Genomic DNA, 19,191 nt, shown 5'->3' with positions numbered 1-19,191 from the left:
GAAAGGTGGGGGCCCTGGGCCACAGCCCACTTTGCCCAGGCCTTAAAACGTCACTGATGATGTAAAGAGATCCCCATCGGGTCTCGTGTTAGAAAAAGCCCCAAAAGATTTAATGATTTCATTAGATATTGATGTCATTTGATATGTTGCACAGATATAGGCTTAGAGTATAGTAATAAGTCAAAGAAATTTAGATTCTAGGTCAGACAGCAGTTGCTGTCAGGATCCAAGCAAGCCTGTTGTGTCGCGTCGCGGGCCGACGTATTGTAGAAAAAAAGCTTTAAAACCGACTGCTGTTTCGGGACGATCTTTTACTACAGCGGTGGAAACAATTGGTTCATCTTGAATTGAATATAGAAATAATTCCTCTTAGCTCCGCGTGGAAGCAGTACTCCACCAGTCCGTTAGAGGGCTCTCTCGCCTTTGCTATCCAGATAAAGAAACCACCTCTCTACCCTCCTCTTTGCAGGAAGTGAAACCACGTGAAAGATCACCAGGACAGGGAGTTCGAGTCTGCGCCCAACCCTTTTTTTTATTTTTTTTTAAATTATATATAACCGAATAAGTGCAGTTGGCACCTCGTCTTGTCCGCCAGACTCCTGTGATGCTTCGAAGACGCATAAGTGTAGCACTTGTTCTAAGACGGGTTTTTTAATTTAGTGAGCGATAGCCCCATTGTATCCCGTTTTATTTCTTTTATTTTAATGGATACCATGAAGAGGATTCTGGTCTACCTGTCCAAGGAGAAATCTCTGCCGCAGTGCGCTAAGTTTATACAGGTATGTTTCGGATAAATTACAGAAGTCTGAACTTGTGATGGTTGCTATGTCATTTTCTGTTTGAATTATTGCGCTTCTCTTGTTTTCCCTTTTTTTTTTAATAAATACGGAACGTCTACAACAAGGGAAAGAATAAAACCGAAATAATACGACCCTCCTCTTTACGAGTTATCTGGAATTACATTTCAGCAACATTGCATGTGTCACGATTACAGGTTTCACTGTGCAGCATCTCTCCCGTTTTACCTGGTGAGATACTATATTCGATAATAACTAACCAATAAGCAAACTATTTCGGGCATATTTTTCATCAGCTGTAAACATTGGAGTAATTGCAGGTGCTGCATGACTTCCGGGTTCTGTGCAAAACAATTCGTAATCTCCTGGTAATTGGCTGGCATTGGCCGGTATAGGTAATGCCAGCCAGCTCTATTGCTACCACCTCATTTTTACCAAGCGAGTCGTAAGAGGAGATAATACGCAAAAATCCTCATGTTCTTTCCCAGTAACTCAATTGGTGTTATTGATCAAATCTGATAAATAACGTACCCAGTGGTGTCATTTATCAGGAGCGAGAAATAACACATACAATTGTAATCAGACTCTTTAATAGAGTGCAAAGGGTAGTTAAGTGATTTAAAAAGTGACACACAGGTTGGGTCACAATAAGAAACCAGGGAAAACGACCAGCTTTCCCATTCAGTTAGAACCTGAGGCCAAGATTCACATTTCTGTCTTTTTAGGTTGAGCCTAGAGCAGCGCATGCGTTGCTTGCTCGACTTTAGTAAGGGGCTTTTCAAAGTGCTACTCGCCGACAACTAGCTTGCGGTTACGTGCACAAGCACGCTCGCCTCACTTAGCCTCTCCAGTTATTGCTGTGCGCACATCCCTCACGTGCTTAGCATGTCATCGTGATCACTTTCGTTTTCACCGCGATCGCGATGACGTGCGCACGCAAGGGATGTCCCCTGAAAAGTACCGTCCCTCGTAGCTTATTTCCATTGTCATTGTTCTGTGACCGAGCCACATCCTTGGGTGAGTAGTGCGCTATATAAATGCTGTGATTGATTGATTGATTGATTGATTGATTGATCCTACCTGTTGCTGCTTCTTTGGTCTTCTGCTCTGTTTGTAAGGGCTTGCTTCAATGATTGCTATCAATATCAACATGTATAGTCATGCTTACCTGACAGCAGTGACCTATGTACGGGCTTTAAGACCAGACACATTAAATGCCAGGCAACATCAAGCAGCTACAGAAACCCCACCACCTGAAAAAATGCACTGGATATTAAAAAAACATAGCAAAGCGCATTTACCACTGCTGGTCAATGTGTTTATTTTGCTTGCTAACTTGGGTACTCCTAGACCGAAATGTACGAATTGTAGTGGACTATTTTCTCATTTTGGTTAATATGGATGAGCAAATGTATCATGCGCTGTTAAGCAGTTCTATAAAAGTGCGCCTCTCCTGCTTGGGACAGATTTGCAGAAGGGCAGGGGTTCTTCTTATCAGAGAAATGCTTCTGGAGCCAGTCTCACTACAGGACAGATTGCTTTCATATTCCTGTCTGCAAGGCAATAAAGGCTGGCAGTAATGAGATAATGTCTCGAAAATCTTACAAAGTGTAAGAATAGCCTGGGGCACTCTTGAACACGATCAGTGTTATGAATTAGTAATAACAAGTAATCCAAAGTAGAATTGAGATTTTTACTCAAATGTAAGCTCTTAGTTCATCAACAATATTCCAATATTCCATCATATTGACATCATATGTTGAAATTATACAGGCTTATCCATCATTGATTGTCCATAGTGGGTACATATGTCAACATCCACAATGTTTTAAATCCCCGATGCATTTCGCGCTGGTGAGCGCTTCTTCAGGGGGTCTAAAAAATTAAACAGGAAGGGTGTGTAACTATACTGATACTCAGGAGCGAGAAAGCTGCATAGAATAACATTGTTACAGGTAACAAGGTGCAAGGGATGATGGCGTGGTCATAAATTAAAACTTGGATAAAGCTGTGAAGTAATATCGACCTTCAAAAACGTGTGGAAACACATGGTCAAGAATGATTCATACCAGATAAAAGGTTAATAAGAAGTGCGAAAGATCGTGAGGATTAATAGTGATGGGAATCACAATCATAAAGAGGTGGAATAAGAGGATGGGAATAAGTAAGATTCAAACGAAGCATCCCGTTATTTGATTCCAGTGCAAGTGAAAAAACCGAAAGTCGTGATGTAAACTGAGATAGCGTATACAGTGACCGGATTAATAATCTGGATAGTGAATGTGAAATAAACGTGCATGAAAAGTTTAGCGGAATGTATTCTTACCCGGTGGATAATAAGGAAGTGTACAGGTCATAAGGTGATGCGGGGAAAGCCAGGTCCCGGCTCGCCGTAAACCCGGAAGACGCCGCGCATGCGTAATGCATGAAGATGTTATTCTATGCAGCTTTCTCGCTCCTGAGTATCAGTATAGTTACACACCCTCCTGTTTAATTTTTTAGACCCCCTGAAGAAGCGCTCACCAGCGCGAAATGCATCGGGGATTTAAAACATTGTGGATGTTGACATATGTACCCACTATGGACAATCAATGATGGATAAGCCTGTATAATTTCAACATATGATGTCAATATGATGGAATATTGGAATATTGTTGATGAACTAAGAGCTTACATTTGAGTAAAAATCTCAATTCTACTTTGGATTACTTGTTATTACTAATTCATAACACTGATCGTGTTCAAGAGTGCCCCAGGCTATTCTTACACTTTGTAAGATTTTCGAGACATTTGACTCACAGCACCCCAAGAACCAGGTGGTGAACACCCGGGGCACCTATAAGTATTATAAGAATAGTATATTTTGTTGTACCATCGAAATTACCATAACTACATTGGAGTGCGGCGGTCTTCTTTCCTTTATTTATACTAACCTCTGGCGCACACCGCTAGTGCACCCATAACCATGTCATACGCCGACATTGCCAATTTGACCAACAATAAGGCAGACACTTTTGAATTCACCACTAACGATACCGACAGGATTTATTCACTGATCCAGGAGCCCGAATACATTGCATCAAGTACCGGTTCGGCGCAAGCTAACATCCGCCAACTATTATTCACAGCCAAACGAGAGATCAACCAGAGGCTCCATGCCTCGACACTCATTAGATATCATCGCGTCCAACGCATCCCCAGGGGTTTGCGAATCCCCCTCAAATCAACCCTGTGTAAAAATAATTTACGGTTTACAGAAAAATGGTATGGAATACTTAATAAGTGTTCGCTCGACCTCATCCTTCTAATAATTGAAGAGTTATCGAAACTTCTAGAAGAACTTGAAAATGAAGTTAAACAACTGAAACACGAACTTAGCCAAAAAATCACCCCAGAAGAATTAGCAACAACTCTAGAGGACATCAACATTCAACTAGACAAATATGTCAAGGAAATCAATGAAAGAAAATTGAGAAAATTCAAACGCGACACTGTCAACTATAAATTAGGGGAAGTATATAATTGGGCCGAGATTTATGCGGCCAGAAGACAAAATCGTCAACAACCAAACAGATCAACAGATGGAGATACGTCATCCTCAGAAGATTCCACTCGCAAAATGCCTCCACGAGGCAGACCACGGCAACAATCTCCAATTTCTGACAGCAGAACATCTCAACAACCTACTACTTCTAAAAATACCACCGAAACCAGACATACCGCCCAAACTTCCACTACTAAGGTGCCTTTTTTAGATGTTGGCCCCGAACCAACAGACGATCGAGGAGATTTAAACGACAGGGACAACTTGCTTCCACCGGCCAAATCGACCAGAAGCCACAGAATCTAGTGGTGAACATTTCACAAAGTCCTCTAACCCAGGCACAAGAACAAGTTCTTCAAAAAGGTATGAACTTCGTCCTAACCTACCAAACCAACGAACTAGACATTTCCATATCATTTTACAAATTCATGAGAACATTGCGTTTGAGACACTTTTTTGAGAATGTATGTGTACCCCAAAACATTGATGACAAAGACACGCTTATGGGCCTACGCCCTCCCAGTAAGTTTTTGGCCCCGACTAGCCACAAGGTTCTGGATGTATTTGAACGAGCGGTTCAACAAGATTTGCACACTCTTTTAAGCACTAGGAAAAACAACCAATGCAATCTTACTATTCGAGAAAGGCATGCTCTTCGACAACTTGCCAACAATCAGTCACTCACGATATGTAAAGCAGATAAAGGTGGAGCTATTGTAGTGCTCGATTCCACATACTACCACAATTGTCTCCAAGAACACTTGCAAAACTCTGATCTATATATGTGCATGAACTTAGATCCCACTACCACTTTCAAAGAGACACTCACCAAGATCATAAATACAGCAGTATCCGCCAACACCATCACTGACAGAGACAGAAGATTTTTAATCAAAGACTACCCGCAGGTACCATACATTTATCTTGTACCCAAAATTCACAAAAACTTGAGACAACCACCATTCAGACCTATCGTCAGTACCACCAATTCTATACATGCACCTACAGGAGCTTACATTGATAGACATCTACAAATGAGTGTCAAAGGAATGACCACGTACATTCAAGATACCACTGATTTTTTAAATAAACTCCAAAACATTCAAATTCGTGCTGACCAATCCATCATTTTATGTACTATTGATGTCAACGCTTTGTACACCTCAATCCCCCATAATTTGGGGTTGGAAGCATTGGAGACCGCCTTACTGCAAACAGACAAACCTCTGGAACTGCAGGTTTTCATAATTGAGTTGATGCAATTCATTTTACATCACAGTTACTTTAAAACCACTGACAACCAATACTACCTACAATTGTCTGGAGTAGCCATGGGCAACTGTGCTGCTCCAGCATACGCAAATCTCTTCATGTACGCATTTGAACAACAACATATTCTCCAAAATTCACAATGGCTACCTTTTCTGTGTGCATATTTCCGGTACATTGACGATATTTTCCTTGTCTGGCAAGGTAACGAGATTCAACTTTTGTCTGCTATCAATGAACTCAATGCAGTAAATGAACGTATCCAATTCACCCATACGCTCAGCAAGACTGAAATCTCTTTCCTGGATGTACTCATCAAAGTAAATGACAATCAATTTACAACCTCTATCTACACCAAAACAACAGACCGGAACAATTATCTACACCACAAAAGTTTCCACCAACCGAGTCTCAAGCGTCATCTACCATACTCGCAACTACTGAGAGCCAAACGTATTGCATCCACAGAGGACCTATACAAAGAAAACAGCTTCAAAATTATCAACAAATTCCACCAGCGTGGTTACCCTAAAAAAATCACACTCATGGCTGAAGATAGAGCAAAACTTAAAACTCGCACAGATCTACTGAAACCCGCTAACAAAGTTCAACAACAAGCCACTCGACCAGTCTTTGTATCTAAATACTCTACACACTCACGTCAAATCAAAGGGGTGATTTGTAAACACTGGACATTACTGCAATCAGAAATGGATTTTAATCACATTTTCGAGAGGCCTCCTATCTTTGCATACCAGCGTACCAAAACCATCCAAACGCTAATCAAACAACCAGCAATCACAACGAATACCATTTTCAAAGGAACAATTCCATGTCACAACTGCAGCCATTGCAGTAGCATAATACTAGGACCTACTATGGCACATCCTACCCAAGGAACTCCTATCAACCTTCAAGTAAATGCTACCTGTGATACAAGTAACGTTGTATATATGATCAAATGCCCATGCGGTTTACCGTATGTTGGCAAAACTGAGCGAAAAATTAAGGTAAGGTTGAATGAGCACCGGAGCAACATCCGCACCAAGAATCTTAAGTCGAATATTGCTGTACACTTTATACAACAGTCACACAACCCCAGCCAAATTCGGTTTTTGATCTTGGAAACAGTTGAAAAATTGCCTCACAAAGACAACAGTAAATTACTGTTACAACGTGAACTCTTTTGGATATATCGATTACAGGCCTCACAACCCAAAGGGCTTAATGAAAGACTTGAATTTAGTTGCCATTTATGAACTCATAGACATTCCGGCTTTTTGATCTCTCTTTAAACTGTGATTAGCATTTCATTGTTTATTATACTGTGTAATACAGCATGTTTTCTATGATTAGTTTGCTTTGTTGCATATAGACATCATCTCACAGTCGTTGCTACACCATTTTATATTTTGTGACCTGACTATGTACCCCTGTAGTATAGTGTCCAACAGTCATATCATATTTCCGGTTTATCATGTTCTTTCTTTTGGTTTTTTTATTTTAATTTATTAATAATATTTTTTTGTATAATCTAACTTCACATCTTTGAATGCACACATCACTCTATTAATATTTCGTTAACATACTCTAACTTTCGGGCTTATTGCATGCAAGCCCTTTTCTAATCACTTGCATTTGTCTACTCGCGATTAGTCCCCTTTTGATGTTCAGTCGTATCTTTCAATATCTTCATGCATTACGCATGCGCGGCTTCTTCCGGGTTTACGGCGAGCCGGGACCTGGCTTTCCCCGCATCACCTTATGACCTGTACACTTCCTTATTATCCACCGGGTAAGAATACATTCCGCTAAACTTTTCATGCACGTTTATTTCACATTCACTATCCAGATTATTAATCCGGTCACTGTATACGCTATCTCAGTTTACATCACGACTTTCGGTTTTTTCACTTGCACTGGAATCAAATAACGGGATGCTTCGTTTGAATCTTACTTATTCCCATCCTCTTATTCCACCTCTTTATGATTGTGATTCCCATCACTATTAATCCTCACAATCTTTCGCACTTCTTATAACCTTTTATCTGGTATGAATCATTCTTGACCATGTGTTTCCACACGTTTTTGAAGGTCGATATTACTTCACAGCTTTATCCAAGTTTTAATTTATGACCACGCCATCATCCCTTGCACCTTGTTACCTGTAACAATGTTATTCTATGCAGCTTTCTCGCTCCTGAGTATCAGTATAGTTGCACACCCTTCCTGTTTAATTTTTTAGACCCCCTGAAGAAGCGCTCACCAGCGCGAAATGCATCGGGGATTTAAAACATTGTGGATGTTGACATATGTACCCACTATGGACAATCAATGATGGATAAGCCTGTATAATTTCAACATATGATGTCAATATGATGGAATATTGGAATATTGTTGATGAACTAAGAGCTAACATTTGAGTAAAAATCTCAATTCTACTTTGGATTACTTGTTATTACTAATTCATATCACTGATCGTGTTCAAGAGTGCCCCAGGCTATTCTTACACTTTGTAAGATTTTTGAGACATTTGACTCACAGCACCCCAAGAACCAGGTGGTGAACACCCGGGGCACCTATAAGTATTATAAGAATAGTATATTTTGTTGTACCATGGAAATTACCATAACTACATTGGAGTGCAGCGGTCTTCTTTCCTTTAGTAATGAGATAATGCCAGAGAGCAAAGGGTGTTAAATCCCCCTTGCATTAATGCATTGTATTTAGTAAATAATCAGACCCATCCAAATTGTGATTTTACCACTCACCTAGAGCCATTAAAATCAAGGTTAATGCAGGGGAATCCTTTGCTGGGTTTTAAGCTATCAAAAGGATCTCTTTTATTTGCATGTTTATGATATTGTTGACCGCTCCCTATGGTATAATATGTGTCCAAACACAGCAAAGGGCACTTAAACGCATGTCACTAGCCTGGGTGCTCGCCAGAGGTAAACACTGAACTCACTGCTTGCCCCCGCCCCGTCGTATGGAGAATTAAAATGCAAAGAAGAAAACCTCCGCAGTGTCCCCGTATTTCTTTAGGTTTGTTGATACATTTACGTCACTTCGAGCATGAGCTGCAATGTTCAAAATAATTTTTGAGGGAGGTTTTACAAACATTATCCCAAACTCATTAAAGGATAATTAGATACTACAAATGATTTCTGACTAAAACAAGTACTTCTAGGTTAGAGTAAATTCGAAGTAGTCTTTATTAATCAACTCGTAATATTTTGAGGACTCGGGATCACTTATTTTGCCAGGTCGCATGTTTTACCATTACCTATTTTTAACCAACAGAAAGCAGGTCCAAGAAAATAAAACAAGAAATGTTTCAATTTCTGTCAAAGTGAATTTAAGATTTCGAACCTATTCCAGGTCTATTCTCTCCGTTGTAATATGAGATGATCTTTTGAAAACAGTGCCTCCTATTGAGAAGCCCCTGGCGCGCCATCTGCAGGCATCATTATGTCTGCCACTCACTTAATTACAAAAAGGGGGTGGTGATGGACAGAGTATCTGAGTTAATCAGAACACTCCTACCCAGTAAACAGATCAGGGCTTGATCCATCACCGTTTTTTTAGCTCACTGCACCATCCCAGTTCAGAACCTGGCTATATGCAAATTAGTCTGTCCCTGGCCCAGTGCATCATGGGAACAGGGCAGACCAAACTACCAAGCCAATTCTTCACTGGAAAGGAAACAAGCTTCCGGGGACCGGTTTCTGGCATTACAGCCGTCTTCGGCCCGGCTTGCTTGAATCCTGATGGTGCAATGAGCAAGGGACTCATGTCTGAGCATACCCTTCCACACTCATGGTGGCCAAAATAATTACAAAAAGGGGGTGGTGATGGACAGAGTATCTGAGTTAATCAGAACACTCCTACCCAGTCAACAGATCAGGGCTTGATCCATCACCGTTCTCACTTAGGCTGTTCGCTGTCCGGGACTCATATGGCCCCTCGGTCATAAGCTAATTTTTTTAACGAAGTGGGCGGTGCCTACTCGGCTCTGTCTATATGCCCTCACAGTGAGGGACATCTGGTGTGCCTCTGCACGAGCTGTAGGTCCTCTACGGACTCCGTCCCCTGCTTCGTGGTGTGGTCGCCTGGGCCAGGTGATGACTTAGTATGTTAGCTCTTGACTGCAGAGTTGCCAAAATGGCACCGTGGAAGGGGGTTCCGGGGTTAGCCAAACATAAAAGCACGCAGCATGGACGTAATGCTCATTAATGTTTCCAATGGTTTTGTCAGTGACTAGAACTCAAGATTGAGGCAATTTTTTTTCAGGCACATCAAAAAGGTCGCAGGAGGGGAATAATACAGCATCAGTGGTAAGTAATGGTGAGGATGTGATCTACCGGCTAGAGAGGTCTACCTCCGACCTCGAAGCAGGGGAACCGGGTTCGAGTCTCAGCTGGGATGCTCAATGTCCTGTGATTCTGGGCAATAATCTTCCACGTGCCTAACAAAATGATTTGTCCATCTGTGAGGCAACTGGTCTCATGTAAAGCGCTCTGATACCTTCGGGTCGAGTTTGTGCTATATAAAACAAAACAAAACGGTGTTTCATACGTACGAGATTCCCTAGTGGCTCATATCGTGGAGTCCAGGATCGATAAATTATTGGAGTATCCAGCCAATGTCATATAGGCTGGCCTGCTTTCCTTTATCAATTCGCAAAGCACTTTGGGAAAGTGTAAACAATATGCATGCAAAAACTTGCACAAACACAGATCAGAAGAGGTTTGTTGGGAACCAGCAGATGGTATAAGCTGGGAAGTGCATTTTTGGGGTTTAATTCAATAACGCACTTCTTTTAAACAATATCACTCAGTTGGATATTGTGTTTATTGACTCTAATTACTGTGTCATGGTGTATTTGAGTCCCAGCCCCTTTACCACCTTGTTTAGCAAACCTTGACTGCTGGCTATTGGTACATTTGGGTCCACATTACAGATGACTGCACCAGCGCTAATTATCGCTGTGTGCCTGAGTATGTGCCCGATGGCATTACAGAGAATCGGTCTGTAATGCGCCGTGATGTTGGCGTAGACTTTGAACTCAGTGTTTATGTGCGTTTGCGCCTGTGCACATATTGTATTAGCGCACAGATGCAAACAAACATATTCGGACGCACAGCGACAATTAGCGCCGGCTCAGTCATCTTTAATATGGCCCTTGGAGAGAGAAGTTTTCAAACCGAATTACAATCAATCAATCAATCAATCAATCACAGAACTTGTAAAGCGCACTACTTACCCGTGAGGGCCTCAAGGCGCTGAGGGGGGAGGGGTGGCTGCTGCTACTGCTCGAAGAGCCAGGTCTTGAGAAGCTTCCTGAAGGTGAGCAGGTCCTGGGTCTGCTTCAGGTGGGTGGGGAGGGTGTTTCAGGTCTTGGCAGCGAGGAAGGAGAAGGATCTGCCTCTGGAGGTGGTACGCTGGATTAGTGGGACGTCGGCGAGGCCGAGGCTTGCGGAGCTGGTGGGCGGGGGTGTAGAAGTTGAGTCTGTTGTTTAGGTAGGCTGGTCCGGAGTTGTGGAGTGCGTTGTGAGCGTAGGTGAGGAGCTTGAAGGTGATCCTCTTGTTGATGGGGAGCCAGTGAAGGTCTCTGAGGTGGGGGTGATGTGGAATCACACCATCATCCAAATGAAATGAAACAGTATTAAGGCCTGATCACCAGTGGTAACCAACTGTATCAACCACGGATGCTGCCCAGTACAGACCTACTGGCCCAAGACCTAAAAAAAAGGTTTAGTTATCCAGCACAATATCCTTGGTGCAACAACATCATGTTTTGCTTGGCTAAACACTTATAAGGTCCCAAAGGCGAGACCAATTGGCTATGCCAATGCTTGTTTAGAGTTACTTTTAAGTCAAACTTAGAGCCTGATTTAGAATCCGTGATTGTAAATTTCCAATCCTGATAAACCAATTCAGGCCAGGTAAAATCCAAAGCTGGAACACTCAGTGGATGTTTCCAGGGAATGGTCCTTGCAAATGTGGTAAACTAAACACATAGAAAGTCATCGAGGAGCGTAATTATTCCTGCGTGCCTCCAGCACATTTAGCGTCTAACTGGTAGTGTGACTGACTTTAAGGCATTTGTTTGCTTGGAAGGAAAAATGAAAGTGAACGTTTTTTTTTATAATGTTTCATTTTGTTGGAGAAGGCGTTGCCTTGCCCCCTACCCAAGTTCCTCTGCAAAGGAGGCACTGCGGACATTGCTATTGGTTGTATCTCCTAATAGCATAACAGGAGTATCAAAATATCTGGAAGTATGAATAAGTATAGATTTGCTATTCTTGACTCCATAACCTCATATCTTGAAGATGTGCGTGTATATTTATTAAATATCACTGAAAAAAACAAAGGTTACAGGGCCTCTCCTCACTAGGCTGTTTTTGGCTCTGTGGACGACAGGACCCGAAGAATTTTATAAGAGGAGTGGGCTCGCTGCCCCTCTCCCCAGCCCAATTTTGGCCACTGGAAAACCAATCCCCACTGGGGCAAAATATTTTTGAGCGGAGAGGGAGACTTAGCCCCCCCCCCCCACACACACACCCAGACCGCTTTCGGCACTGTGACCCCATCCCTTGGGCCCACTGTATTTTAGGGGGGGGGGTGGCTACGCGGCCCCCCTCCATGAGCCTGGTTTGGCCCTCGTTCATTGGGGCCCCTAAACATCTTAAGAGTGGGGGGATGCGCCGTCCCCCTCCCGTAGCCATTAATGGCCGTCATCTGGCGGTAGCATTTTTAAAACTGCCAAACGAGAGCATACACCAAGTGAGAGCAGACTTGGATTTGTCTTTCCTGCCTGTACTGATGTGGGCAGAGAAACAGAAAAAAAATATTACTCATGCCTAGAGGGTGCAGCATAAATAGATGCTCCCTGCGGGCAGGAGGAATGCCAGTTCCCGCATCATGCGGGAAGCTAGCAGTGGCTCGGGGGCCCTGGGGCTTCTCCTGCGACCTCCAACAATGCCTTAAAATCAACAGAGATTTTGCCAAAGTTCATTGCACAAATACAAAATCATAATGCTCCACAATCATTGTAAGCTCAGAAATCGTGATACTCAATTTAGCAGCTTTATACCAGAAATCTCTTGGATATGGCAATTAACTTGAGACAAAAAAGGCAAGACCCACTTAAAGTAGATTAAACACAATCTGCAATGTCTAGAGGCCCCTAGGGTTAAACTTCTCAAGTAGTCCACCAATCGAGTCAATCACCGTAAACCGTTAATGGCATGGAGGTTTGAAGTGCAAGAACTTCCTTCCCTTAAACATTTAAAATAGACTGTGTGATTGTAAGAACCATGAAATTTTACAGTTGCATAAAAAATAAGGAGCAGTACAATTAAAACAAGAAAAACATCCTCTTTTCACTGAGAATTCAAAGTAAATTGTACATTTTATCAAGTATCAGTTCCACTTGTGGAAGCATACACCATATATTAACTGTTCAGTTTAGACACATTTTGTTTGGGGGGGTGAATTAAGGCCATGTATTAAAAAAAAACAGCCCAATGTGACTAAATGGTTCTGGAAAGTGTGAACATGTAGTTTCCTCGTCTCCTGCTAACCACCACCCCCGTGTGCATGCTAAGTAAACGCCACTTTAGCACCAATAGGCCCACCTCTTTCAGGGTTGCCAGGTTCGCAGTTCGCTTTTGTGTGACACTTCTGCCTTTGAAATGTGATTGTGTGAAATGTTCCTATGTGAGACATGCAGAGTGACTGTTAATCGCTGGCATTTATACTGCTCGAATTGTTCATGGATATAAGTATATCCCCCAATTTGTTGCAGGGATTCTGCTCATACACAGAACTGTGCACAGAGACCCAGGGCCTCAGTGAATTGTGGTGGACCAAAAAACTCACCTCAGTACCTAGATCCCCTAACTGACTAGCATCAGTGTAACATTAGGTCTTTGTCCTATAGCAAAGGTACCAATGATTAGACAATCCAGAACATGCAACTTAGGTTACTCTCAGGAATGGTGGGAATCAAGAACACTCTTTCATTTGTTATTCTCATACCAGTCCACAACATGGGTAAAAAGAGACATGATAAAGTTTAAAATGTTTATTTTAATGACGTGCTCTAAGATGCAGTATTTTTGCTAACTTAAGCATGCATATGATTAAAAATAATACGATCAGCATTGTTACAATCCCATAAAACACAAAAGGAGAAATCATATTATGATAGTGGAAACAGGTCCTATAGTGCCACCCTCCCTAGCTAGGAACTATGTTTTATAAAATATAGAAGGTCTCTTAGGCTTGAATGGGGAACCCCATACCTCCAAGATCAGCAGAGGTGAATCACATCGGGATCTGCAAAAGCTCTCTCTCTCTCTCTCTGGAAACTGATTTTCTCCAAGTGCCTAAAATCATGCATGCAGTGCAATATTAAAGGCGCCAGAATTTTGTGTCTAAGTGTGAGCCGATCAGCTTGAATAACAGCTAACATTGTTATGATAACCTTGGAGGCTTCAGCACTCACTGTGCAGATTAAGGTTGCGATGTAAGTCTAGGGATATTGAAAACAAGCCATTCTCATGCGAAGATATTCACAGAGCCTAACTTACAACACCAGGTACATGTAGTGTTGTGTGCAAGAGCAGCAAAAATGTAAAATGGTGTTTAAACTTCTAATGAGCCTATGCTAACATAGCAATGTGCGCAAGCTGGGCCCTGCCTTCACTACATATTGTGTGAATACAAGACCACATTCCAGTCTCCATAAATGCTCCTCTTCAATAGGGTGCGACTCCAGAACCGCTTCACAGGGTTCACTGCAGGGCCTTTGCTTCCGGCCTACTCCAACATGGCCAACTCATAGGACTCTCTTTAAACGCAGTACAAACTGCCATCCAGTGTCGTGTTTCCCCCTCTAACACTTCACCCAGCCAGTGCCGGCCATTGGCACGTGAGCACCTCAGTTGGGTTTGCTCCAGGGCGCTCTCTGCTCAAAGGCCAGGCCTTCAGTCAGCCTTATTTAGATCCAGTACTTTAAACGTATCACATGCAGAGTTCCAATACCAGTACAGAACTGCCAAGTAACTGACTCCGTGCAGCCAGGTGTGTGTGTGTGTGTGTGTGTGTGTGTTTCTCCAGCTCCTCAAATGAACCTTTTCCCTCCTCCAGTACTGTACTGGTAAAACTTCTCATTGAACTGTATAGCACTTGTATGAGTGCTGATCGGAAAAACAGTGCCATAAACAATGAAATAAGAGTGTAGTCTCCGACACAAGAAGAAGGGTTTCAAGGCTGAACTGTCCCAGGGTCAAAACATATTTTGAATAGTTGTCTTTTCCCCTTCAAATGACATTTGCAGTGAATTCTAAGACCAAATCATCAATATTTTCAGGTTTATCAACATAACATAAGGACACTTCAGTCGGAATAAAGAAGCCAAATGGCTCTTTAGCAGACTGTACTTCCTCGGATTAGGGACACATATTTATTATGATTAAAATGAAACTTCAAATACCATGATTCAGAGAGGCGTTCAATAATAAGCCAAGACTTGCTAACAGTCACCGAGCAGGACCTGTGCCAACTTGGTACAACGGTCACAGAAAGGGATGGTTTTACTTATTTTGGAAAAACCATTAGAAAAGTTAAAATGTTGCTTTATTTTTTCATAATCGATGAACATTGATGCTTTACGAGATAACATAAAAGGGAGGCCCAGACTCCTGCTATCTGTGCCATCTTTCTCCCTGATCTAAGCTACCCATGTAGTCAAACCCCTCCGTGCCTTGCATAGAGTTAATAATTGTTATATATATATATATATATATATGTTGCAATATAATATATGGCAGTTGCAGCAGACGGCTGGCTTGAACAGAATCGCTGACTGTCGTCTCAGATGCTGTTTCTGCCTTTGACTTCACTGAGTGGCATTTGATGTATATCACGAAAACATCTTCTGAGAGCTCCCCCTCCGGTCCAGTCAGCGCCCACGAGGTGTAGCTTTTCGCGCTGCACCTATCTTCGTCCTTAAGAGTGAGGTTACGGAACACCTTTGACGGCGTGGTCTTTCGTTTTAATTTTTTGCCCTTTTTAGGTCTCGGCCTAGCGTTACACTGCGCAGCAGTGTTCGCGCAGCCGAGATTTTATGTCAACTGTATTGGGGGCTTAAATCCGCCCCTCTTCTCCATTGGCTGGCCTCGTAAATGCTGGCCAGCCATTGGAGGAGAGGGGCGTCACTCTGTTTAAGCCCCATATTGTTGGGATTCGGGGGGGTGTTTTTTACTTTCTTTCTGTTTTCTTTCTCTCCTCTTCCCATTGGCTGGAATTTTACCTTCCAGCCAATGGGAAGAGGAGAGAAAAAAACCACGCCCCCGAATCCAAAAATGATGCTGGTTTCTCCGAGGCATTCCTGCCTCGCCTCGGAGAAACATGGTTGTGTCTCTCCTCATCCTGTTTGTGGGGGTGCTGCCTTCTGCGCAGTAGAGGGTCGTCCACTCTGGCCTGTTTCAAGCCTCACTACCTGGTCGTGTTGTGGATATGTCAGTCCAATGTAAATCTTGTAAGTTAGAAAAAAAAAAACATACTGTGACTTTTATTGAGACCTTTACTCCAAGGCCATTATAGCGTAAAATTGTACCATCATGGTGATAATGCCGGACATTTTAGCATCGGCTCTGTAGCACCGACTGTACTCGAACACCGAAAACAAAATTTTTGCAAAACTTCAGTGAGCAGTGATCGGGGTGCCCTCCACTTGGCTGCACTCTCTGCTGTGGCTCTCTGGATGCCGCCAGAGGCAGCCGAGAAGCATCTCGGGTTGTGGGGTGAAACAGATGCGAAGGATGGAGCTCCGGCTATGACTGAATCCGGGGAATTCAGTGCCACCAAGTGACTGCCTCCCGGAGTAGTGATCGCAGTGCCCTCCCTCGATGACTTGGATGTCTGTGCACAGACCCCCTCCTCCTGTCTTGTGTAGTGCACAGCGCCACTGCCAACCCTTCCTTCTCTGTGAGCGGTAGAGTCCTGTGAGTAGCACACAGCCACCCGGTCTGTGCACAGTACACAGAGCAGCTGTTGTATGCGAGCACTAAGAAACTCTCCTGTTTGTCAGTGGTGCATGGACCGGACCCCCTGCTGTTTGTGAGTAGTACACAGACTCCGTCTCGGGGCCAGTACACAGCGCCTCCTGACTCTCCGTAGTGTGCAGAGCTACTGTCGGGCAGTGGGCAGTGCACAGACTCTCTCTACTCCCTGTCTCTGGGAAGTATTTAGCCCTCAAGTATCTGTGCAGAGTACACTGACCCTCACCCTTCCTCCTTGAGGGCAGTACACCCCACGTTTCGGCGCAGAGTACACTGAGTACCCTCTCCCTGTCTGTGCGTAGTACGCAGACACCCCTGTCTATATAGAGTACACCGACCCCCTCTCCCTGTCTGTGGGCACTATGCAGGCACCCCTGTCTGTATTGAGCACACCGAGGCCCCTCTCCCTGTCTGTGGGCAGTACGCAGCCCCCATCACCCCCTCAGCCTGTGCAGACTACACCGAGTCCCCTCCTGGGTGCCCACACGGCTCCCCGTCGCTTCCTGCAGCAGAGCCGTCCACCTTCACCTATCCCTCCTGCCCCGCGCTGAACTCCTGCCCTTCCTTCCCCCGGCCTTTGAAGCAGCGACCTGAAGATGCCCGGTCCTCGCCGCAGCGGTCTGTGCCTCTGGTTCCCAGCCTGGCTCAGGCCCCTCCTGCTTGCACCTGGGCTGCTAACCTTCAACCTGGACACCGAGAAGGCCACGGTCTACAGGGGCCCCCCGGGAAGATACTTCGGCTACTCCGTGGACTTTCACCTGCCCGACCGAAACACGTAAGTGAGGAGAGAGGCTGAGGTGAAGTGATGATACTGAGCATGGCGGCTGGCAGCGCGGCGAGGGCAGTCTCCCAGGGGGTGGGTGTCACCCACGCGCCATGCCTCTCTGTGCTATGGGGGGGCCTGGCGGCGGGTCCAGATCAGCAGTAAGCAGGGTCCCTCTGCTCGTCCTGCGCACATGTTGAGAGCCAGGAGCGCAGAACACCCTTCAGACACGAGGAACTTAACTGAGGCCTGTAAGCGCATGGGTGGCATAGTTGTCTGTGGCAGCCTCTGAAGTCTAGGGGTGATCAAATACATGCGTCGTCGATTTGGACAATTGTAAAGCATAATACCTACAAGCCCCTGAATACTCGCACATCAGTAGTAGTAAGAGCAATATTAACACAATATTGTTTCCAGTGGGTTAAATTTGAGGGCGGCGAAATATCGGATCGGATCCACCGTCATCACATTCCTCGGCTCTTTCTGGTGGAATGCACGACGCCGGTGCTTCGTTCCCACTCACCTGTCAATGCAGGTGGTAGACCGCACACCATCACATCACACGAATGTGGGACACCGTTGACGCAGGCTGACAGACTTAGACAGAAAGTAGGCCCAGCACCAAATTAAAAGTGGCCCTTTAGCGGATCGATAGCCAAAAAGTGGGCCACATTTGAAAATGAGGGCAGTGTTGAATTTGTAAAGACAAGTTGCGTAGGTGAATTTCATGGTATGGGAGACTATATACATTTGTGTTTGCTGCAGGCAATGCTTGTTTTAATAGCAGAGAAATCAAATGTCAAACAATGTCCCACCAGATCATAAAACAAGAACACAAACATCAACAAAAAAAAAAGAAAATAGCCCATACGCTGATTTGTCATACCAGCTCTTGTGGCACTGCCGCCGCCGGCAGGACGGCCATGTACCCCTCAGATCTGAGCATGGTTTACTCTCTGCCATTCAGACAGGCATTTGCCGGATGTCGTTTGGAAACAACCCTGTCCTCCGTTGCAAACAGAATGCACATGGCGCCAAATATACCTATCTGCTCGACAGGCAACAAAAGTAATGTTTCTCAGTTCATCGACCCGGTAAGATGAAAGACCGCGTCAACCCTTCCAGGTTTGGAAATAGTCAATGGCGCAGCAAGGGTGCCACAGGCCCTAGTGTGAACAAATAAAATGCTCCCCGCTGCCCCTTGCTTGCAAGTAAAAGACTGCCGTAATTGGGGTGCGATGACCCCCCACATCATTTGGCTCCGGTGCCACTGCCGCCGCTGCACCAATGACAGAACTGTCCCCTGTAGATTCTACCACACTCGGCATACATTCTTTAATACATCATCTCACATTTTGTGAGGGATTTTACGTACCACAACAGGGACTGACATCTGATGCAAGTCAACACCAAGTGGCCAAGGTAGCACAAGCCAATTGTGCCATATTCTACACTATACATGTAGACACTAGGCTTGGCATAGCGGCACATGGCAAGGCACATTGATGTTTAATCTCTGCATTAATTTGACCACAAATTTCAGCACCTTATATGGCAGCTGCTTGTGCTTTTAGCTTATAGAGTTCAAAGGCTGGGGGAAATTACTAGGGACAGCGTTGACTGGTGTTTTTTGGAGATTGCCATTGGTCTGTGTTGGAGCACTGCTCTTCGCTTTTGAATATGGGGAGTCCAGGATAATTTGCTATCAAGCATAATGCTCAAATACTAGGCATTAAAGCCTCT

At 44.1% G+C, this 19,191-nt stretch overlaps 1 protein-coding gene across 2 annotated transcripts in view; it reads left to right on the top strand.

Moving 5' to 3' along the window:
- Nucleotides 1-442: 442 nt before the first annotated feature.
- Nucleotides 443-19,191, top strand: part of NUDT17 (nudix hydrolase 17) — a 683,665-nt gene continuing 664,916 nt past the window's right edge. For both annotated transcript variants that reach the window (XM_078669378.1, XM_078669379.1), the window contains exon 1: nucleotides 443-779. In XM_078669378.1, coding sequence (XP_078525504.1) covers nucleotides 705-779 — 75 coding nt within the window. In that variant the 5' untranslated portion in view covers nucleotides 443-704. The remainder of the gene's footprint in view (nucleotides 780-19,191) is intronic.

Source organism: Lissotriton helveticus, chromosome 12, assembly GCF_964261635.1.
Source record: "Lissotriton helveticus chromosome 12, aLisHel1.1, whole genome shotgun sequence".
In the NCBI taxonomy this organism is placed as follows: domain Eukaryota; kingdom Metazoa; phylum Chordata; class Amphibia; order Caudata; family Salamandridae; genus Lissotriton; species Lissotriton helveticus.
Note: the sequence above shows the minus strand (reverse complement) of the source record. Positions and strands in the feature narration are given on the sequence as shown.